The sequence below is a fragment of the Colobus angolensis genome, unplaced genomic scaffold (genome assembly GCF_000951035.1).
Source record: "Colobus angolensis palliatus isolate OR3802 unplaced genomic scaffold, Cang.pa_1.0 Scaffold341, whole genome shotgun sequence".
NCBI classification, from domain to species: domain Eukaryota; kingdom Metazoa; phylum Chordata; class Mammalia; order Primates; family Cercopithecidae; genus Colobus; species Colobus angolensis.
Window position 1 is genome coordinate 3,123,772 of NW_012116722.1, and position 24,212 is coordinate 3,147,983.

Sequence of the window (24,212 nt, forward strand, 5' to 3'; positions counted from 1 at the left end):
CACTGGTAGGAAGACTAGGGGAGGGAGAGAAGGAAAGAAGCCAGGATATTTCCCTAGATTTCTTTCTTCTCCCTGAGGTATTACTGGCAGTGTCTGTGTCTCCAAGGTGGGTGCAGCAATTTTGGCTTCTGGGTCCAGGTAACATCAGCTTTTCCCCATCACCCCTGCATTCATAGGAGTGGTCCTGGCTTCCTAGTTTTGTTCATATCAGGGTTGCCTCGCTATCTCCTGGGCTTCTCTGCTCTTTAATCACCAGTGGAATTCTTTATATTAAATTTCCTCTATTTTAAAAACTTCGAGTGGGTTGTATTTTCCTTGCTGGACCGACCGTGAGTTCAAATGAAAAGTCTGAGTTGTAGGGAAAGCAATCTTTTTATTATTTATTTATTTATTTATTTAGAGACAGGGTCTTGTTCTGTTGCCTGGGCTAGAGTGCAGTGGCGCAATCCTAATTCACTGTGGCCTCAAACTCTGGGCTCAAGTGATCCTCCTGCCCCACCCTTAAGCAGCTAGGACTACGGGCACACAGCTAGCTCCATACCTGGATAATTTTTTTATTTTTATTTTGTAGAAATGGAGGTCCAGCTATATTCCCCAGGCTGGTCTTGAACTCTTGGCCTCAAGTGATCCTCCATACCTGGGCTGGAAAACACAACCTTATGGGAAAGTTCCTAAAAATCGCTGATGAACAAGACTGAAGGCCAGAATATGAAAGCTTAAGCTCTGATTCTGCCTCTTCCTAGTTGCATATTCCTGAGCAAATAATTTCAACTGGTATTTCTAAAACTGTGCCAAGGCACCCAGGGCATTAGAGTGACCTCACAAGAGTATCTCATAATATTTAAAAATTTGAACACATAAACACAATGAAACTCAACATCTGTCAGACATCACATGAACTACTAATGAGGTAGTTCATGCCTTCAACATAAGATTGCACTATAATCCTTCTGATAATTTCATATTTTTGTGAGACTGGGTTTCCCAGTCAGTCTGATAGAAAAGCAAGTACTATATGGACATTAACATGGAGCAGAAAGTGAGGGCAGCAGTGTCCGATCTCATTCCAGGTGAGAAGTTGCACACTGTCCAATAGGTGCATACATCTCCTTAGTAAGTAGTTGTGATTAACAATGAAACAGAAATGAAAAATATATTTTCTTTTATGTGTATTATATTTTTAAACAGCAAATAAGTTGGTAGGACATAAATATTTAATTTGTTGGGACCTAATTATTTATAAATTGAATGGTTAGATATTTAATTTGGCCTAAGTCACCATGAAAAAATTACTGAGGCGCTAAGGGAAACATGAACTAAGAAACCCTTCTGAGTCTCTGTTTTCTCATCTGTAAAATAAAGAAACCTGCCCCACCTTCCCCTTACAATTGATTGCTGAAGGACAGTTGAGACACTGCATAATGGACCTTATTGATGGCCTATGCAACATCCATTCTCTACTCCCTCTACTCTGATGGCACCTGGATTAGATTGTGGAATCTTCCCCTTCATCACGTGCCTTTAGGAAGTTGAATCCAGGGAAGCTCCGGGAGCAGGCTGGTTTTATGTAAAGACATAAAACCAGGTGCTCATTGTTAGCTTGTCTTCTTTTTCAAAGATTGGTATAAGAAAGGCTTGTGACTTAACTCAGTCCAAGGAGACACAAGACAACTTGCTGGGGATTCCTGAGATCTTTATTTCTGGATATTGCTGTGCGTGGGTATAAGATCCAGAACTTGCTACCAGCCTGAGGAGAAATCAAACACATGGACAGTGGAAAGCTGACAGCCCAGAGAACCGCAGGGAAACAGGCCCGAGTGACTGGACACAGGCAACCCTAAAACTGACCATCCCTCTGGACTCTAGGTAGTGAGCCAACACATTTCCTCATTATTTTGGATATTGTTTTTTTGCAGTTGAAGGCATTCTGATTCAATATAGGTGAAACTATTTGCAAATTACATAGTGTGATGCAATTGTTGCTAAAGTTCGGAATGTGCTTTTTTTTTTTTGAGACGGAGTCTTGCTCTGTCGCCCAGGCTGGAGTGCAGTGGCCGGATCTCAGCTCACTGCAAGCTCCACCTCCCAGGTTCACGCTATTCTCCTGCCTCAGCCTCCGGAGTAGCTGGGACTACAGGCGCCCGCCACCTCGCCAGGCTAGGTTTTTTGTATTTTTTTTTGTTAGTAGAGACGGGGTTTCACCGTGTTAGCCTGTCTCGGCCTCCCAAAGTGCTAGGATTACAGGCTTGAGCCACCGCGCCCGGCCCGGAATGTGCTTAGAGGGAGATCATGAACACCAAGACTAAAGGCCTGGATGCAGCCTATCACCCTGTTTCATGTGACTTTTATTTATCACCATACAGTTTGTGGCATTTCAACATTTCCTACATTGTAGAATCAAGAAAGTAAATAAATGTATATCAATGTCTTCAAGAATGTATCATTCTTCTTTCACTAGAATTTGCCACCTTCAATTGCCTGCTTCTCTTCCACTCTCCTTAAAACTTCCTATTTTCTCCTTACCTGTCCCCTTTACTTATTTCTAAATTTACAGCTTGTCAACAGTTAACTGAAAAATAGAGGTGTAACATTTTTTTGCACAGGGTTTTAGACTCTTCAGAAAAAGGAAAGTATGGGTCACTAACAAAAGCTACTAACCTTGCTTTTATATATTCACCCTTTAAAAGTTCACAACCTACAAAAACCAATTCTTCATGTGAACATTTTGTGTAAAGTCAACTAATTACAGAAATCAATGCTCTAAGCTAGCATGTTTATTTACAGATTTTTTGCCAACTTGCTTTTATCCTTTCCCTCACTGGTCGATTCAACAGCTATTTTTTGAGCACCTATTATAAAAGCAACCAAGGTAAAAAGATTTGGTCCATATCCATTAGGATAGTGCTACTCAAAGTGCAGTCATTGAACCAGAATCATAATCACCTGGAAGCTTGGTGGAAATGCACATTCATGGTTCTTACCCTAGACCCATTGCTGTAGAATCTCTGGAGGTGGGGCTCAGGAATCTGTTTTAACAGTATCTCCAAGTAATTATTTTGCCTGCTAGAGCCATTAATCTGGGAACATATGGCCTAGTGAATAATTTTATAAAGTATAGTAAAGGCAATTATATCCTTGCAGATGTGTACGAAGTGAGATGGAAACATAGAAAGGGCCTTAACAATACAAGCTAACTGAGCACCTAGGATGTTTAGGCACTTCACAGGCATTGTCTTAGACATCACAATGATACAGTGAGATTTGAACCCAAGGCCCTTCTGACTCCACAACTCATAATTACTGTACAAAACTACCCTAGGGCTGAGAAGCACAGGAAGTTTCACAAAGAAGGCTGTGTTCCAGCCCAGTCTGAGTTTGCTAGATCAACAGACTGGAGCAAAGGGGTCTTGATAATCCTGGAAAATAATGGTGTAGTATATAGAAAGGAATGGAAACAAGAGAGACCATAGCATAGTTAGGAATTTCAGGTAGTTCAATGTAAGTCCTGGGGAACAGGAGGACAGGGATGGGCCTGGACAGCTAGATAGAAGTCTTATTGTAAGTAAAGGTTTGATATGCTACGTAAATGAGTTTATATTCTACTCTGTAGGAAAAAAGACCACCACAAGATTTTTGCAGGACTGAAAATTCAGTGTGGTATCAAAAACATAACCCAGTGGAGTAAGATGATAATAATAATAATAAGGCAATGATGCTAGAGGTCAAGGCTGATAGGGCAACTGAACTGGAGTCTTGGGAAGAGATAAGAGGGGCCTGAATGAAAAGTGCAATGGGGGACAGGCAGAGGGAATAGATTCAAGTGCTGTTAAAGTAGAATTGACAGCACTTCACTCTTGAGATGTATTCATTTGATACATATTTACTAAGTTTCTGCTATGCACTTGGCACTATTCTAGGAAATAGGGATTTTACAATCAACGAAACATACAAAATCCCTCATAAAGCTCCCATTCTAGTGTGTGTTGGTGGGCTGGCGGGGGTGTGAGGGGAGACTAGGGTTAATAAGCATATATGTCAGCAGTGATATATGGTACAAAGAAAAACAACATAGGGAGAGGGGATAGCAAGTGATTAGGTGGCTGCTATTTTAGACAGAGGCTAGGAAAGGACTCTCTGCAGGGGGGCAATTGGGCAGTGGCCTCAATGAAGTAAGGATAAGCTGAGGACCTATGAGGGCAGAGATAGGCATGGTGGGAATGGAAGCAGGAGACTGGTGAGAGAGAAAGACTTGCCTGGCAGGACACAGATGATGGCACAATCTGAGAAAAAGAGGCATGTCAGTGAGGCTAACAGGCAGCTGCACAGAGAAGGCCGGCTCCCAGCAGAGAGGGTCAGACAGAGGGGTGGGAGTTATCTGCCAGAAACCCGGAGATCATCTGCCAACATTCTCATTCAAAGACACTGACTGAATGATTTCCTGTCAAATTAAAATGGTCAGACTTCTCTATTTAAGGACATTCATTTTGGTAAACAATAGAGCCAAAAATATTTCAAAGATTCACAAAATGCTATTTAAATGGTATTTAAAGGGTTTTCTTAGAAGCATTGTACAAACTTAAAAGGACAAGTACACTTTAGGGAAAAAGAAAGCTTTATTTCATAAATTACGTTATATTAACTCATTCAAAATATAAGTCAAGAATCTTAGTATCAATAGATTATATCAAGCAAACTGGAAGGCAGAATAACTACCATAATTTAGTATAAGTATCCAAAGTATTTATAAATCAAAAGCCCTAATGATAACCATTTTTAGAATTCAATCATCACTGTAGAATCAGTCTGTAATTCTGTTCTTGATTAGAGGGGTAGGACACTGCAATACTGTTCCTCCATATTTCCACACATACAATGTTATGTGTTACTCTACACTGTAAATGCAGTATTCAAATTCACTTGAGCTGTGAGCCTGGAAGTTAGAGACTAGCTTTTACCTTATTACTTTCAATGATTTTATCTGACTTAAGCTGGTCAATCTCTTCGCGGCTGAATCCAAATTCGCCAAGTATCTCCTCAGTGTGTTCTCCTACAAAAGGATCCCTTTTGAAAGAAGGGACGGCTGGGGTGTTTGACAGCAGAGGTGCTGGGCGGGGGCTCATGTTCTGCTCCTCGTTGGTGATAAATGAGCCCCGTTCCTTGCTATGATCATGATGAAGAACCTCCTCTAAAGTCAGAACCGGAGTCACACAGGCATCTGTGCCATCAAAGATTTGACACCACTCTGCCTTTGTCCTCTTTGCAAATACAGCTGCAAACTTCTTCTTCATTTCTGGCCAGTCACCCATGCTCATCTGATTGGGAAGTTCATCAGACTTTAGTCCAAGTCCTGAGGAAAAATACAATTTCTTAAATTATCATGCTTTGAACAGAGCTATTATAATCAATAAAAATTAATGCTGAGCCCCCTGTACTATGCAAAATAAAATGTTCTATAAGAGCTTCTAAATCAGTCAAGAGAAAAAAATGTAAAGTCAGTTTAAGGTTGGAACCAAAGGCTGGAGAGGGCAGAGGTAGTCAGTCTTGTCACCACCAAGATTTTATTATTCATATTTCATCAAAAGTAGTCTGTTCTCAATGGTCTGGTTTCCAGAAATTGATTTCCTACCTCTGAGTAGATTTTGAAAACAAATTTCCCCAGGATGTTATTAGCCAGTCATACTGAGTTAAAATAACTCCCTAATCTCTATAATGTATTCAAACCTTATAAAAAATATGAACAATTTTATACATGACCATCTCAGTTTCCAAGGAAGAAGCCTGAAGACAAATTATTTAATTCAGGATTGCAATTTTATAAATACATTCATTTATCTTTATTTTGTTAAAATAAAAGAGCTAGAATGCCAGGAGTGATGGCATGAGTATAGTGCAAGCTACTCAAGAGGCTGAGGCTGGAGGATTGCTTGAGCCCAGGAGTTCAGGGTCCAGCCTGGGCAACACAGCAAGACCCCCATCACCCATCCACCAATCCATCCATCCATCCATCCATCCATCCATCCATCCATCCATCCATACATACATACATACATACATACATACATTTTTAAAATAAAAGAGCCCCAAAGGGCTTTGTACTAGGATAAAGAACTTGTAAGGTAACCAAAGACTCATGCAAATTGTTCCTGTAACAAACAAAACAGAAACTTATTAGCCAGCCAGTCAACTGTGGGACATGCAGACTTTCCTCTCCGGCATGAAAGGAACTTGAAGTGCCCATCAAGACCACAGTGCAGAGATCATGACAGCAGCTACCTGGGGATTTAACAGGAAAGGTGGCCTCTCTAGCTCTTGACCCCATCTGTGTCTCCTTTACTGACTATGTGGGCTACCCCTGCAGACATGCCCAAACTCCAGTGCTGATTAAACTATACCCAAAGAGCAGGGCCACTTTACAATAGTTGGTGCAAATGTCCCTTTTCTTCCCTCATATAAGCGGGTTTTTAAAAGTGCATGGCTAAGTGTCAAACGATAACGAAAGGCCCTTTCTTTAGGCATAACACTGTGTATAAGTTTAGCCAAGTTAATTGAATAATCTTCACTTAGAGAATACCTTCCTCCTCCAGCATGTTGACAATCAAGGCCAATTTTAAGTTGCTCTGAAGATGGTAAAGTCCCTATAGAGGTAAGAAGACATAAATACTGAAGCCTCTTCTTAAGGTTTTGAGGACTATGAGGAAATAAGAAGAACTAACACAGTTCCAGATTTTTGTAAGCAGTCTCCTGTGGAATATACAAGTACATTTTCTTCTGTAACCAACAGTTCCATTCAAATACCAGGATGGATATGAGGCCATAGTTTCAGGTTATCGCTATAATCTACATCTTTCACTTGATGTTCTTTCTTGATTGCCCTGAACTCTGTGAGTGAAAGGCACATAAAATGAGCAGCGAGCAAGAAGTAGTCATCTTCACATGCTTTTAAAACAGTCTCTTTTTATCAGACTGTGATCAGAATCATAACACTAAGTAAAGCTGGAGCCAATATGTTCTCTCTTTAACTTTATAGTTGAGATTACACAGGTCATAGTTTGTATGCTAGAAAAATACTAGAAATCAAAAGTCCCCAGATCCTACCCTACCTCTAACACCCCAAATCTCCCATTGTCTACCATGGCTTCACAGCCCACAATCTCCCACCCTGCCCATGACCCTGACCAAGGTCACAGAATTGAACACCAGTGGTTTAAGGTGAGCTGTGTGCTGTGCTCCTGACACTCCAATATGGAACTTGGAATCCAGTCCCAAGTCTCAGAATCCATAATTGTATAAATATAGTTAAAGATTGTGACTAGTTGTTATGGTAAAATCACTATGAAATTTCTGGTATTTTAAGTCAAACAGATTTTCAGGAACTAGCCTGGGGATTCAGATACCATTTAAAACTTGGGAAAGCATGTTTTGATTTCAAAAAAACCACGCCCCCCCACCCCCCACACACACGATTACAAAAAATGCTTATTCTTTTAAGTTCATGCCATAAACTTTACTGCAATATAATATTAAGTTTATAGTAAGCACTCAAAATTCATGTTGTAAGTATTCAATGATATATGTCCAGGATGGCAATTGTAAACATTATTTTATTATTATTATTATTTTTGAGACGGAGTCTCATTCTGTCACCCAGGCTGGAGTGCAGTGGTGCGATCTCAGCTTACTCGAAGCTCCGCCTCCCACGTTCATGTCATTCTCCCACCTCAGCCTCCCTATTATTTATTTATTTAAGACGGAGTCTCACACTATTGCCCGGGCTGGAGTGCAATGGCACGATCTCAGCTCACTGCAACCTCCGCCTCCCGGGTTCAAGCGATTCTCCTGCCTCAGCCTCCCAAGTAGCTGGGATTACAGGTGCCTGTCACCATGCCTGGCTAATTTTTTTGCATTTTTTAGTAGAGATGGGGTTTCACTATGTTGGCCAGGCTGGTCTCAAAACTCCTGACCTCGTGATCCACCTTCCTCGGCCTCCTAGAGTGTTGGGATTACAGGCGTGAGCCACTGCATCCAGCCATAAACATTATTTTTATAAAGAAAAGTTGGAAAAAATGTAAATGAACTTGCATAGGGAATTGGTTATATAAATTTTAGTACAGGCAGATAAAAAATATGATATGGCTGCTATATAAAATGGGTGAGGGTAAAGATCTTTTGTACTGACATGAAAGAATGTCTTTACTATATTGTTGTATAAAAAGCTATAAATTATAAATTTATATATATATATATATAAATTATAAATTGTAAAACAGAAAATAATTGCTGGGTATTGTGGCTCATGCCTGTAATCCCAGCACTTTGGAAGGCTGAGGCAGGAAGATCACTTGAGCCCAGGAGTTCAAGACCAACCTGGGCAACATAGTAAGACCCTGTCTCTACAAAAAAATCAAAAAGTTAGCCAGGCATGGTGGCACAGGCCTGTGGTCATAGCTACACGGGAGGCTGAAGCAGGAGGACTGCTTAAGCCCAGGAGGTCAAGACTGCAGTGCGCCATGTTTGTGCCACTGCACTCAAGCCTAGGCAACAGTGTAAGACCCTGTCTCAAAAAATAAAATAGAATAGAATAATTGTGCATTTGTATATGTACAATAAAAATTCTTGAAGGCCACATCCCAAATTTTCCCAAAGTGGAAGAACAAAGGAAAATTTTCCCTTCTTACTTTTTAAAATCTGTATTGCTTATTTTTTTCCTAGCAAACATATAATTTTAAATTTTTATTTCATTTTTGAAAATTGTGGTAAAATATACATAAAGTTTACCATTTCAGCCATTTTTTGGTGCACAGTACTAGGGCATTAAGTACACTCACACTGCTTTACAGCTATCACCACCGTCCATCTGTACCACACAACTCCTGAATTTCTTCATCTTTTCAAACAGAAACTTTGAACCTATTAAACATTAACTCCCGCTCCTACCTCCCCACAGCCCCTGGCACCCACCATTCATTCTACTTTCTGTCTCTATGAACTTGACCACTTTAGATATTTCACATAGTGGAATCATATAGTATTTGCCCTTTGGTGACTGACTTATTTCACTCAGCATAATGTCTTCAAGATTCATCTCTGTTGTAACGTGTTGGAATTTTCTTGTTTTTTTTTCAGGATGAAACACATTACATTTTATTCACCCATTCATCTGTTGATGGACACTTGAGTTGCTTCAACCTCTTGGCTATTGTGAATAATGTCACTATGAACACAGATATACAAATATCTGTTTGAGTCACTGCCTCCAATTCTTTTGGTTATATACTTAGAAGTGGAATTGCTAGATCATACAATTCTATGTAAAATTTTCTGAGGAAATGCCATGCTGTTTTTGACAGTGGCTACACCACTTTACATTCTCATTGGTAGTATACAAGTGTTTCGTTTCCTCACACCCTTGCCAACAATTGCTATTTTGTATTTTTCAGAAATAATAATTTGAAGGCCAGGAGTGGTGGCTCACACCTCTAATCCCAGCACTATGGGAAGCTAAGGGGGAGCAGATCACTTGAGGTCAGGAGTTCGAGACAAGCCTGGTCAACATGGTGAAACTCCATCTCTACTAAAAATACAAAAATTAGCCAGGCATGGTGACGGGCACCTGTAATTCCAGCTACTCAGGAGGCTGAGGCAGGAGAATCACTTGAACCCAGGAGGCAGAGGTTGCAGTGAGCCGAGATCACGCCACTGCACTCCAGTCTGGGTGACAGAGATCACCCAGCTTTTGAAAATTATCTCCTGATAAAACAGCTTTTGAAAATTATCTATTGCTTACCTGATTGTACTATAAGAACCTTGCTATTTGAAAATGTCATAAAATTCTCAGTGTTTTCACATTTTTTTGTCCTAGAAAATAGCAGGGATGCAGCAGAGTATGTACTTTAAAAAGACTTTGCATACTTATGTTCAGAAACTGAAGATATAAATTAAAGTATGGTCTCAAAAATCTAAAACACAAAGGGGAGTAAATTAGGTATGTAATTAGTACTACCTCAAAAATTATTATTATTATTGTTGTTGGTGTTGTTCTGATACATAGTCTTGCTCTGTCACCCAGGCTAGAGGGCAGTGATGCGACCTCAGTGCACTGCAACCTCCGCCTCCCAGGTTCAAGTGATTCTCGTGCCTCAGCCTCCTGAGCAGCTGGGATTACAGACATGTGCCACCATACCTGGCTAATTTTTGTATTTGTAGTAGAGATGGGGTTTCACCGTGTTGCCCAGGCTGATCTTGAACTCCTGACCTCAAGCGATCCACCTGCCTCGGCCTCCGAAAGTGCTGGGATTACAGACATAGCCATCGCACCCGGTCCTCAAAAAATTATTACAGATGTGGGGGTTTGTCCAGTAGGACTTGAGAGAGAAGAAATGTATATGTGATTAGTAAAATTAGCATTTTTGTAAATAAATCTTATAAAAGAAAGATAATGCTGAGACATTTTGGCATGGACTACGTAGATAAAGTCCAAGGTGATTTAACATGCTATCTCCTAGAGCACAAGCTGTCTGTCAGCTAAGGATCCTAGGTAAACTTTGAAGGGACATGAGGGTTAAGGATACCATAAAAGGCTATGGATGCAAAAAGAGGGGGCTGTAAAAAATCAGGGGAGTTACAAAGTTTCAACTCAGCAGAAGAATACCCAGGAGAAGGTGATCAGGAATTAAGGGATTGGCACAATGACCCTGCTAGAAAAATGTTGTCTTGTTTCATTTTCAGTGTTTCCAGAAAGGCTTATTCACTGAGGTGAAGTGTGGATGTGAAAAATGAGCCTTCTCCACACATACAGCAGTCCTTCTTCATCCGAGGTTTGGCTTTCTGTGGTTTCAGTTACCCACAGTCAACCGTGGTCTTAAAATATTGAATGAAAAATTCCAGAAATAATTCATAAATTTAAATTGCATGCTGTTCTGAGTAGCATGATGCATGATGAAACCTCGCAGCATCCTGCTCCATCCTGCCCTGGACATGAATCGTGTCCATCCTATCCACACTGGGGGGCTACCAACCCATTAGTCACTTAGTAGCCAACTAGGTTATCAGGTTGACTACTGCAGTATTGCGGTGTTTGTGTACAAATAACCCTTATTTTACTTCCTAAGGTCCGCAAAGGTTGTAGGTGAAGGTGATGCTGGCAATGTGGATATGCCAAAGAGAAGCCTAAAGCGCTTCCCTTAGGTGAAAAGGTGAAAGCTCTCAGCTTAAGGGAAGAATAAAACTCGTAAGCTGAGGTTGCTAAAATTGACGGTTAAGAATGAATCTTATATTCATGAGATTATGAAGAAGGGGAGAAGGAAAAATAAATTCATGCTAGTTTTGCTGTCACAACTCAAACTGAAAAGTTACAGCTATAGTACATGGTAAGTGCTTAATAAAGATGGAAAATGCATTAACTTCGTGGGTGGAAGACATAAATAGAAACAACTTCCAATTGACAGCAATCAGATTCAGTACTATCTGCAGTTTCAGGCATCCACTGGGGGTCTTGCAATGCATCCCCCAAAGATAAGAGAGGACTACCCTATGTTTCAAAATAACAGGATACATCAAGGAAGGGAGTTAACTTCCAGAGTGGCAGAATAAGAACCTTCAAAAATCTGTGTTAAAGCAATGAGAACACTAACAACAATTGTCAGAATTAACTTTTTCATAATTCTGGAAATTAAAAGCTTGCAGCAATCCAAGGCGCATTTACTCAAGAAAAACAGCTGAATCTCAGTAAGACCAGTGAGCTTTGTGGTGTTAGAACTTGTGCCAGTTTCATCCCTCTCCCTGTGGTAGCCTTGAAAAGTAACTTCCCCTCAACTCTGGTCAGTTCTGAAAACCAGCAGGAGAATAGATCCGAGAGGAGGAAAAGAAGTTTGGAGCTTCCCCCAAAACCCCATCCCCAGAGAAGTGTCATTATTTAGCCTGTCGGGCAGGTCCCTGAAAGGCTCCATTCTCAGGGCTTGTCTTTCTGTGATCTAACTTAGAGCTCACTTTGCTCTAGCCCTAAAATGCTGATTAAAAAAAAAAAAAAAGGCAATATTTTATCGCAGCTGTCTTAGGTGGTGTTACTTATTGCAGCTAATGAGATGCTGACCAAAAAACTTAAAAGAAAAAAACTGGGGAATGGTATATCCATAGGGGGCTTTGAGAAGCTCCAACATGTTCCTGAGAATTTTTTTTACACCTCCTGAGAAGGCCACACACACGCACACGTGCAGGACAGTGCGAATGCCCGGGAGAGATCTGAAAAGGCCCTCCTCTCTCACCTGTGGCTGACCTTGAGGCTCTTCACAAGCAAGAAGTTAAGGCACGTAGCGCTTCATAAAAAGATGGGAGATTTATTGGTTCAAGGCATTTAAGGGCCACAGTGGCTCATGCCTGAAATCCCAGTACTTTGGGAGGCTGAGGCAGGAGGATTGCTTGAGATCAGGAGTTCAAGATCAGCCTGAGCAAAATAGCAAGATTCTGTTTCTACAAATAATAAAACATTAGCCAGGTGTGGTCACGTGTGCCTGTAGTCCCAGCTACTTGGGAGACTGAAGCAGGAGGATCGCTTGCACCCCGGAGTTCAAGGCTGCAGTTGGCTATGATCACACCACTGCACTCCAGCCTGGGCAACAAAGCGAGATCCTGTCCCCTAGATTAAAACAAACAAGCAAACAAAAAAGGCATTTAAGGACATTTCTGTCCAATCATTAGCTGAAGCTAACTCAGTTGACTTCGGTGGCTACACATGCCAAAGAATACAGATTTAATTTAAGAAAATCATTAAACAAACAGCAACAATAACAAGTCCAGGACTGGGGTCCTGAGGAGTCCTGGGAGGTTGTCATATTGAATTATTTAAAATGTCCAGTACTGTTTTAAAATTTTACACATTTATTTTCATTAAAACTTATTTAAGTCACTTTGGACCCAGCATGTCTTTAGGTTTTACCCATTCATTCAACTGCTCTGCTGTGAGACAGCCAAGTTCAATGGCAGTTTCCTTTAAGGTCGATCCATTTCGGGGTGTTGGCTTAGCAGTCTCTGCTGCTTTGTCATACTCTATATGAGGGTTGAGAGCTGTCACCAACATTAGCGACTTGTTCATTAGCTTCTTGATCCTTTCTGTATTGGTCTGGATTCCTTCTATGCAAATTTCTGTGAAGGAAACTGAAGCATCCCCCAGCAGCCTGAGTGTAACACTAAGTTTTTAATCATCATTGGCTTGAAAACATCCAACTCAATATGGCCATTGCTACCTCCAACGGTTACAGCCACACAATACCCCATGACTTGAGCTGCAAGGATGGTCATCGCTTCACACTGAGTAGGGTTTACCTTGCCTGGCACGATACTGCTTCCTGTTGCATTTTCAGCAAGGTCAGTTCTCCCAGACCTGGCCAAGGACCAGAACTCAGAAAATGAGTATCATTTGCTATCTTCGTCAGACTGCAGGTGGTAGTGTTCATGGCTCCACAGAGCTCCGCCAGAGCATCATGAGCAGCCAGAGCTTCCAATTTATTTGGAGCAGTGACAAAAGGCAAGCTTTTTAATTTCTGGACAGAGAGGTACCCTTTTTGATCTAGATAAACCATTCTGTTCTTCTATAGTTTTTCCAACTATATTCGAATAGGTGAAGTTAGCATGTTTAATCATAAAATGCTTTCAGTTGCTTGCAAACACAAGTATTCCATCAGATGAGAAGACATCAAAAATTTGAAATATTAAAAAAAATCATTCCAGCTATATGCAAATAACTTTTAATATATGCATCTGAAAAGCTACCAAACATAACAATGAAACCCGAAACTTGTAGTAGAAAGGTAAATGCACTGTGATCAGCTTTCACATCACTTCAGAGTATATTCTGAAACTTCTTAGATTCTACATTATTTATAGAGTGAATTTTAAATTCAAACATTTCTCAGGAACAAAATGACTCCCATCCAATTATTTAATTAGAGAAGAAGAGATCCCAAATTTTCTTGCTAATTTATGGCAACTTGCCAAGAAGGCAATAATCTGCAAGACAGGTAATCTGCAAAGGCATAGTGATATAGTAACATATTCTAACAGAATCTCATTTGCCAAAATCTTTCCATGCTCTGGTGACTTCTGACATTGAAGTGCCATAAGGCACATCTGCCAAGGAATAGCAGCTGGTAGAACATTGAATGGAAAGCGACCAATGTGGGCAGATCATTTCTAGGGAAGAGTAAGATCTGGGCACACAGGGGCAAGATTATCCAACACAAGGAGTGAAATTAAAGCACTGAACATCCTACAAAAGGAGTTATTATTTTTAAAACCCTCAGCTATTTTATAGACTAGTAAGACTGCTGGTCAATTTAAAAGCCATGGAAAATGCCCCACATTATACTGACGGCTATAATTAGGTTAATTAGAAAGTGGCTATATAATAAAAGACATCATAGATTCCAAAAGTCTTTAAAATAGAACCAAAGAACATCCACAGCAAAAGGGGAGCTGAGGGAGACACATGAAGTTTATTTACCTTTGATCAGCAGCTCGTAGAACTGGGGTTCTATTGCTCCAACAGCCATGAATTCCCCATCTGCTGTCCTGTAAGTCGTATAGAAAGGTGCACCACCATCCAACATGTTCTGTCCTCGAGGTGCTTCCCACAGACTTGATTTCTGAGTTTTCCACAAAAAAGAACTTAAATAAGCTGTTCCTTCCACCTTTGAGAAAACAGAATACAAAACAAATCCAGATAACTCAAGTGTCAAAGCACGAATAATTTCTCCTATTCAAGTTAAAAAATACTTGCATAAAAATTCTTATCTTAGGGTATACAAAGATTCTATCTAATTATACAACTTCTCTGGTATTTCCAGAAAGTGAGTTAGAGCAGTTTGTATTAGAATAGCAATTGGCTGCACTATTCAGTTCTGAAAATACTGTAAGACCTAGAAGGAATGACTTTTGTTCTCCATTTCGAATAAGATTGGCAAAATGCTGGTGATTTTTAGCTAGGTGAGGGTACATGGAAGATCACTGTACTATTCTCTCTACTTTTTATAATGTTAAAAACTGCCAAGATAAAAAATTAAAAAATGAAAAGAGCTTTCAAAAATGCATCTCCTGATCTCCATACCTATAAACACACACAGATGTAAGAACCATAGCACATTTTAAAGGTAAATCTCATAATAGTAAAATTTGACTTGTTCTAGCTCGATTCCAATCCCAAGAAAACTGTATTTGAGTATTTAATATATGTTATATTTCGTAATCACTAGAAAGTTATAAAATAAACTAACAATACAGATGGCAGGTATGTGCATTTTCTGAGTCCAGGCAAACTGGTTTGGGAATGCCACCTTCCCACTGAATTCTGAAGCAATTACACGATAAAGTACAATTACCACGAGGCTCAAACTCAAAGGCTGGAGGCACTGATTTATTTGAAGAAGATCATGTTCTGATCTTTATGTCTTTTATATGCCTAATGTCTCCAGCATCCAAGGGAGAAGGCCCTCAAAACATCCTTGTCTCAAAAGTTACCAATGGAGGAGACCTCGTTCCAGCTGCTAGCAATTTCTCAGTTACTGGCTGTGAAACAACCACAAAATGTATCTTTGGATATATCCAATTTTCCCTTTTAACTTGAAACTTCATACACAACTGAATTTATGGCTATGACACTTACTATCACCAAATAGCTGAGTTCATGTAAGTGGCCTACGGCAGTGCCTTTTTTTGAGGCTGGATTACAGAGATGTTAGAGTTCCACGTGTATACACACACACACACACACACACACACACACACATATACACATATGCCTATATATGTGCACTATTTTAAATATATTTTATGTTTATGTTATTTAAGCACATATTTAAATGTATCCTATACCAAATTCTGACTCATCAGAGCCTCAACTCATTAACATTTGTTGCTAGACTTTAAAATACAGCTTTTCCTTCCAATTTTGCATAAATGTTACCTTGTATTTGAGACACTATTAAGGAAAACTTTTGTTCTGCATGGTTCTCCTCCCCTCTTAATCTGTGCTTACTCATACAAAACCAACAAGTTAGCACCTTCAATAAGCAAGTGCCTGCTTTCCGCTCAAGCTTTGTTTCTCTCAGAGCCTAATGCCAAATCAGTTGGGCAATAACAGATGAACTGGAAGCCAGCTAGCTTGTCACACAGTGCAAGCGAGAGTTTTCACAGAGAGTTCTGCATATTGTTTATCTGACTTTCATGTTCAGGCCAAAGAATGTGAGAAGTTTGTAGACACTGTAGTGAGTTGACCTTGAAAGAAAACATTTTTGTTCTGCTTCATCATAAATGAAATGCTATCTGAAATTTTAAGCAAGTTTTTAAAAATATGTTTTTTTTTTTTTAAATGGAGTGTCGCTCTTTTGCCCAGGTTGAAGTGCAGTGGCACAATCTCAGCTCACTGCAATCTCCGCCTCCAGGGTTCAAGTGATTCTCCTGCCTCAGACTCCCGGTCAAAACGAAATATAGTAATAAACTAAATACGGAAAGTGATGAGACAATCACCCATAAACTCTAACTTCTAGTGTTTGTGTTCAGAACAGCTTCACTGGTCTGACAAAATAATATATAAATATTGACTATGTAAACATAAAATGTTTTATGCTAATAAAATACCCTTTTAATCTCTTTTATACGTTGAATGTCCTAATGAGATTGCTGAAAAATAGACATGTTAACAGTTACAGGTCCAGTTGGGCCCACTCAGGACAAAAACAAGCTCTGGTCCAATCCTTAGCATCAGAGTGGGGTACAGGCCAAGAAATACAGCAGGAACCCTCCTCGTCTCATCCTAAGGCCTGGCAGTGGCTACCCTGGCACACGGCTTCTCTTGCCCCATTACTCATACACCATGCATGTCACAGTCGAGAGCCCCCTGACACGGAGAAACCGCAGCCTCCATTTGCCACCAACCTTTGATACTGTTAAAAGAAAAACTTTAGACAAATTAATTTAAGAGTTTGAGCAAAGTATGACTCACGAATTGGGCAGTCTGTGGAACCAGACTAGGTTCAGAGTGACTAGTGTAGTCCTGTGGCCAGAGAGGACTTATGGACAGAAAACGGAAAGCAATGTACAGAAAACAGAAGAGAGGTACAGAAACAGCCAGACTGGTTACAACTGGGCCTTTGCCTTGTTTGAACACGGTTTGAACAGCTGGCCGCCTGGGATTGGTTGAAGTACGGCAGCTGTGATTGGCTGAGACTTGCTGCTTATTACAAAAGTAGGTTACAGTCTGTTTACACATCCAGTTAGGTCACAGCTCACTATGTAAGAGAAACCTTTAGGTGGAACTTAAAATACGTAAGGGGGCAGCTTTACGCTACAGTTAATTTAACAACAGTGTGCTCATCATGTGAGCCCAGATTGAGTATAAAATACAGCAAAACACACTCCATATTCCAGAGTTATCTTAACCACGGTTTCCAAGGAAGCAGCACTACAATAAGGCAGACTGCAGCTCTTCACAGGCAGGCCCAGGTCTGGAATTGTGCTGCTAAACAATGTGAAAACTTTCGGCCCATTAGAAGGCATCTGCCTCCCCCTAATCAGCTTCTACAATTGCCTGTACCACAAGGGTTCCTAGTGATGAAGTAATGACTATGATTTACTGATTCTTTTAGCCTTAAGTAATTAGCAAATACTTACTATCCCCTAATGGAAATATGAGCCCAGAAGAAAGATGACAACATTTTCACATACCCTAAAACCTTACTAACTTCTTTATATTATTTATTTATTTTGAGACAGGGTCTTGCTCTGTTACCCAGGCTGGAGTGCAGTGATGTAATCTTGGCTCACTGCAACCTCTGCCTCCTGGGTTCAAGCAATTCTCATGCCTCAGCCTTCCAGGTAGTGTGTTGGGATCCGCGTGTTTCCTAAACAAAGGAATGAACACACAAGACAACACAGGACAAGACATACATGGCGGCCGCGCCGAACGGCACACTCTGCTTTATTTTATACAGCCGTTTGTGGAATGTTACCAAGTCATGGGGCATGTGTTGCTTCTCTGACCTTTCCTTGACTCCCAAGATCAGTAAACATTGACCAGTTCCCAGAGCCCACTGTTTACAGCTGGCTCCTTTGTCCTTTCTGTTTGCAGAGAAGGACCGTCCTGCTTTGTCTGCAAGAGCAGGGCTTATCGGGAACGTCTCGTTTGCGAGCACGCAGTCCTCTACATAGTGGGACTACAGACACGTACCACCAAGCCCAGCTAATTTTTTGCATTTTAATAGAGATGGGGTTTCACCATGTTGGCCAGGCTGGTCTGGAACTCCTGACCTCAGGTGATCCACCCACCTCGGCCTCCCAAAGTGCTGGGATTACAGGCGTGAGCCACCATGCCCAGCCAAACTTACTATCTTCTAATCATTATATAATTCTGATTAGCTACATTCTGCTGAAAGCAGCAATAACTTTTTATTTATATTTGATGATAATCAATTGCACCGCTTCAGTAAATTATTCAAATTATTACTAGAGAAGTATCTAGCCTCAAATTCTCCTTAACACTCCCCAGGTCCCATTTCTGCTCTTAGTTCATTCCTTTTGGACCCCAGGGACCATGACCAAGGGGCAGCAGGGGAAGTTGTTGAAAGCAGTGGCTTTAGGGTCCAACTGCCTCGGGCAGTGCTTTGGACCCTTTCCCGTCATCTGCTTTAGAGGAAGGCAGTTAACCTCTCCAAGCCTTCAAGTTTTCAATGCCAATGACAGTAGCATGTCCCCCTCAGGAAGTTGTGTGGATCACAGAAGCCCTGTGGAAGGTACCGGTCTTGAGTTTGGCGAGTACGGTATAAAGCCGGTGCTGCTATCTCATGCAGCAACTATGCCATGACCATGCCAAGAGCTGGCCCACAAAAGATAAACCACACTCCCCTGCCGCGGGTACACACTTCAGAGAGGGCACACCGGAAAGTGTGAGATGTGCCCTGATGACAGTGTCCCAGAGGTACACATTCAGTACAGGGCGGGTCATGATTCACCATGAAGAGAAGGAAGCGCAGGCTGAAGCTCTGGAGATGAGGAGTTTCTGGTAGAAAACGGATTCTGTGAAGATCATCAAGGACCCAATCCAGCTGACACTCTCAGTCTCTAAACTCTTGAGGTATCCACCAACATTTGACCCTCTGACCATTCCTTTCTTTGGTTTCCATGACAATACTCCATTCTGCTTCTCTCCTTAGCTGTCCTCAGCCCTTGCTTCTCTTCTCTGCCTATGCATTCCTTAAATGCCAGTGTTCTATCCTCTTTCCTAGTGGATCACATAGTCCCATATGGCTCCCAAATGACTCTGAAATCTGTTTCCAGTCCCTAACCTCAAGTATCCCACCTGGATATCTCAAAGGCACTTCAAAATTGAAATGACCAAAACTGAGTTCCTTTTCTTCTAGTAAAAATAATCACAATGACAAACTTTAACAGAGGGCCCACTGTACACCAAGCACTGTTCCCACACTGAACAATGGATGAACTCATTGAATTCTCATAGCATCTAACAATGCTATGAGGAGGATGTCATTATTATCTCCATTTTACAAAGGAAACTACAGCACAGAGAGGTTAAATAACTTGCCCAAGATCACAGAGCTAGTAAATGGCAGAGCTAGGATGGAGGTAGTCAGCTGCCACTCTATGCTCTGATCACAGTGTCCAGCAGTCCTCCTTCAGGACACTAGCAGGTCATCCAAGCCAGAAACCTGGGAGCCAGCCTTAACTTCTCCCTCTTCACTCCCTGTCAGTCCACTATCAATTCCCAGCAATTTTACATCTCAAATGTCCCTTCAATGCAAACCAAGTCTACTATTAACTGCTTTAGTACTTGCCCTGATCTCTTCAGCAATTGGTCTCTCTACCTCCAGTCTTGTCTCCTCAAATCTATTCTCCATCCTACCTCCAAATGTCTGTGAAAATGCAAACATGCAGTGGTGGTGCTGGAGTGCGCTCTCTTACCCACTAGCTGTGAGATCTTGAGCAAATGGCTACGCTTCCGTTCCCTTCTCTTTAAAACAACAATGTATTACAAATGCAGTTTTGAGAATAAGAAGAAATCACACAGGGAATGTGCTCAGCAGAACATGAGGCAAGCACTCAGTGGATGACAGTGAACAAACAGAAGCGTTATGATATCAGAGCATCCCCTATAAAACGCAGCAGGAAGGTTTAGATAGGGAGGTCCATTTCACCTCAGCATCCCTAAGAATTTTCTCTATCTGCCGAGGGAGACTTCTTGAACTTTGTTTGAATGATGACTGCTTGAAAATGATATACTAAGCACAAGAGATACTTGGGGAAAATCGCTGAAATATTTAGGTTGATAGGGAGGTCCATTTCACCTCAGCATCCCTAAGAATTTTCTCTATCTGCCGAGGGAGACTTCTTGAACTTTGTTTGAATGATGACTGCTTGAAAATGATATACTAAGCACAAGAGATACTTGGGGAAAATCGCTGAAATATTTAGGTTGGCAAATATTTGGCAAAACCTGCAAGTACTTTTGCACCAACCTAAAACAACATAGGAATCAGATGAGTCACAGAAAGTTTACAGAACTGACTCCAAGAATAGATGATCAAAATATGACATTCTAACAGATATATAAAGGACATGAGGCTATTTTAAAAAGAAAAGGGTATCTTGGTAACCTGGATTGAAATTTCAAATGTCATTTATCTCTTGTCTTCTTAAAAAAAAAAAAAAGATTTTAAGCAGCCATATCTTAAACTTAGGGACAAGTGGCAGGCATCTACCCCAATTAATACTTACCATATTTGCATCAATGACCTGACCCTTGCCAGAGCGTGTGCGTTCAAAAAGAGCCATCATGATGCCAAACACACACATAAGACCACCACCAGCAAAATCAGCCAGGAGATTCAGCGGGGCATACGGATTCTCACCATTTCTGCCAATTTTTGAGAGAACACCTACATCATTAAAAACAAATTTAATGTCTCTTTTAAATTTAATATCTTCTTAAAATAAATATGTGAGCATCTTAGAGGAATAATCAATCTCTCCAGTAGATAATCTAAGTGAAAGCTAGTATACATCACTTTTCCAAGAGCTTAGTCAGTAAACTTATAAACAGGCTTTCCCTCAAGACGGGATCCTTGTTTTGCTGTTTTCCTTTCTAAAACCTCTTCCAACCAAAATTTTCAAATATTGCTAAGTTTTTACTCACTCACTTTTGGAAAAGAAAATGATTATTTATTTTGTGGTTTTAAACCAGTAAATGCACTTTCATTCTTATTAGAAAGAAATGCAAGAAAGTACTTGTACACAAGAAAAGAAAGGAATTTAATTTTTAAATAGATGTGAAAAGCCAATTCTATTACCCATTTCTTTCCTCAATTTTTAAATGTGGACTCACAGAAAGTCTGAAACGTCCTGTAGTCAACAACACACAGTTCTTAGAATTCTGGAATCAGGCCTATCTCACATGTTTTCATAGGCAAAAACGCTAATAAAGTGATATTAGGACCTGAAAACCATGGGCTTTTTCTAGCACTCATAGAAGTCTGAAACAATGACTCAGGCAATGATTCTCAAAATGGTGGGTAGAGATTTTGGGGTGGGGCGAAGTAGCTGTCAGAATCAAACTATGTCAACATTTTCAAACTACAGAGCAACCATCCCTAGTACCCAGTAAGCCTCTTAATTCCTAGCCGGGGCTTGTCTGAGAATTGACTCAACAAATGTAGTAAATAAATGATGGTAGCAGGCATGTATTATCCTTCGAACGTGTTAAGGGGTGGAGTGAGGGAAGGTTGAGAATGATTGTTTCAAGCCCCAAACCAATCCATTTTAAACACCCATGCTCTCCTGATTCTGATAAATATTTAAATCTTCACCTTTAAGAATTATTGTTAATCAACATACCTGTAGATCTTGATGGAATAAAAGTATAGACTAAATTTTTTTTCAACATACCTGACAAAGCCAAATAGTTGATATCATGGCCAGCTAACCGGGAGAAGCTTCCTGACTGGCCAAATCCAGTCAGCCTGGCATAAATAAGCCTTGGATTATCCCGCTGCAGAATCTCTGGGCCAAGTTGGAGTTTCTCCATGACACCTTAAGAGAAAAGTAACAATCTTCTTAAGAGAGTATGAATTGAGGATGGAGATAATCCTTCTCTGAGACAAACATAAAATAGCACTATTGCAAGTAATATTAATAACATTTGCTCTGGGCTAATGGCATGTTTACAGCAGTTAAGGCCCCAAAGAGTGAAGCCACCATTTCTGGAATGTGTGGCTTCTTTCCAGGATGTAATTTCTCCTGGTACATCCCTGTTTCCCTCTAGGTTTATCCAAGCCTATTTATTCAATCCTCAGAGCAGGATCCCATGCCTTTAGTAAATCCCTTTTCTTTCTATACCGCATCAGTGTTTACCACATCCCACCTCAGCTGCACTTGCTTGTACATCCATACACTTATCTTCCCTATCAGCTCACCAGCTCCTCCTGCAGAATTCACACCTGATCTGTTTCCACAGGCGCTAAAGTTCCTAGCATTAGTACCTTCACGAAAAAGTTTAGCACCTATCTGTAGAAAGAGAGGTTAGTGACAATAGGACCTGAGAGTTTTTAAGCTATCAAGTATAATATTTATAGCACAAACCCCAGGTAACCTGCACCTGAAGTTTCCTGGAATTAAAAGTAATCAAAATTACATAATAAACTCACTGTCTTTACCCTCCTAAGGCTAAAATAAATCACAGAAAACCTCTAGTCATCTACCTAGATAAACACCAGTCACAATCCCTCACCCAGAGGCTATATCCATATTCCCAGCCAACCTTCCTCCTAATAACAAGACCTTGGACAAGCCTCCTTCATCTTAAATGGAGCATTCTTAAATTATTACATAATCTTAATTATTAAATAATCTTAATTATTAAATCATTATTGCTACAAGCCTCAAATATGGCTCTGAGGGTTAAATGAGTTAACGCATTTAAATAAGCCTGGTGTCCCGTATGTCAACGCAGTTGCTGCAGGGATGGAGAGAAATAGTCCGAGTGGGCTAAAGAACAAAATGACTGTATCGATAATCATTGAAATTGGATGTGGTGAAAGGAAGACTGGAGTCCATGATGAAGTACAAGTTTCGGATTCAGGCATTCACTGAAATAAATAATACAGAAGGTAGAGATGCTGTTTTAGAAGGAAGGAAAGGCTCAGTTTGAGATTTGTAGAAGCTGCCTGGCGGACAGCCTTGACGGCGATGCCCAGGACCTGTGTATGCCAGCGTCTGCGGTTCTGAAAGGGGAAGTCTACAAAAAGGTGAAAATGATGGGCATGGGTAACGGGGCTCCAGGGAGCAGATGCTGCGACTTAGAACACCAGCGTTTCAGGCAGGGAGCGTAAGCCTGGGTCCGTGGAAGGCTTGAGGGTACAGTACTCCAAAACTGTAGCCGAATAACCGCCTATATGCAGTTTTCCAGGACGGGAATCCTATGGCTTTCATTAGATTCTTCCAGGGTTCAAGACCCTCAATTAATTAAGAAAGGCAAATACAGAACGTTTCTTAGAAAAAAAAAAAAGAGGAACTTGGGAAGGAGTCAGAGACGCCAAAGGAGAAATCGGGCAACAGCACTATCTCAGAACCCAAGTTTTGGACAATCAAGTTTGGGATGAATGATCACTAACAATACCCTAGGAGGCAAAAACATCTAGCAGGCTGAGGCGGACAAGGGTTCCTGCGGCAACAGGGCAAAGGTGTGGCGGGTGCAGCCTGGATCGAATGGCCAGACCCTCTCCCCTCCGCGAGAACTTCCAGAGAGCAGCCCGCGGGGCCCGGGCTCACCGCTGCGGAAGGGCTCCAGCAGCACGTCCGACTGCGCGCACAGACGCCGCAGCACGGCTGCTCCCCGCGGCTGCTTCAGGTCCAGCACCAGCGAGCGCTTGCCTCGGCCCAAGCGGCTCATGTCGTAGTGGGAGCCCGGCCGCTCGACGCGCACCACCCGCGCCCCGAAGTCCGCCAGGACCATAGCACAGAACGGGCCCGGGGCCAGGCCAGCCAACTCCACGACCGAGATGCCCCGCAGTGCCATGGCACTCCCCAGTGCGCCCTGAATGAGACTGAGCAGCCCTTTGCCCCAGGCCAGCAGCCTACAGGAAGCTGTCCCCAGGCCGGGCGCTCCGCCCCTAGCCCCGGCGCCGCGCCCCAAATGCGCCACCCCTGCCCCTCTTTTG

At 41.4% G+C, this 24,212-nt stretch overlaps 1 protein-coding gene across 1 annotated transcript; it reads right to left on the reverse strand.

Annotated features, from left to right (window-relative positions):
• Window positions 1–356: 356 nt before the first annotated feature.
• Window positions 357–24,212, reverse strand: AMACR (alpha-methylacyl-CoA racemase). Its single transcript, XM_011952579.1, is given in 7 exon segments — window positions 357–1,717; window positions 1,720–1,747; window positions 4,956–5,347; window positions 14,495–14,681; window positions 20,776–20,936; window positions 21,943–22,086; window positions 23,824–24,212. Coding segments are annotated over 7 exon segments (1,182 nt in total). The 5' UTR covers window positions 24,071–24,212; the 3' UTR covers window positions 357–1,694.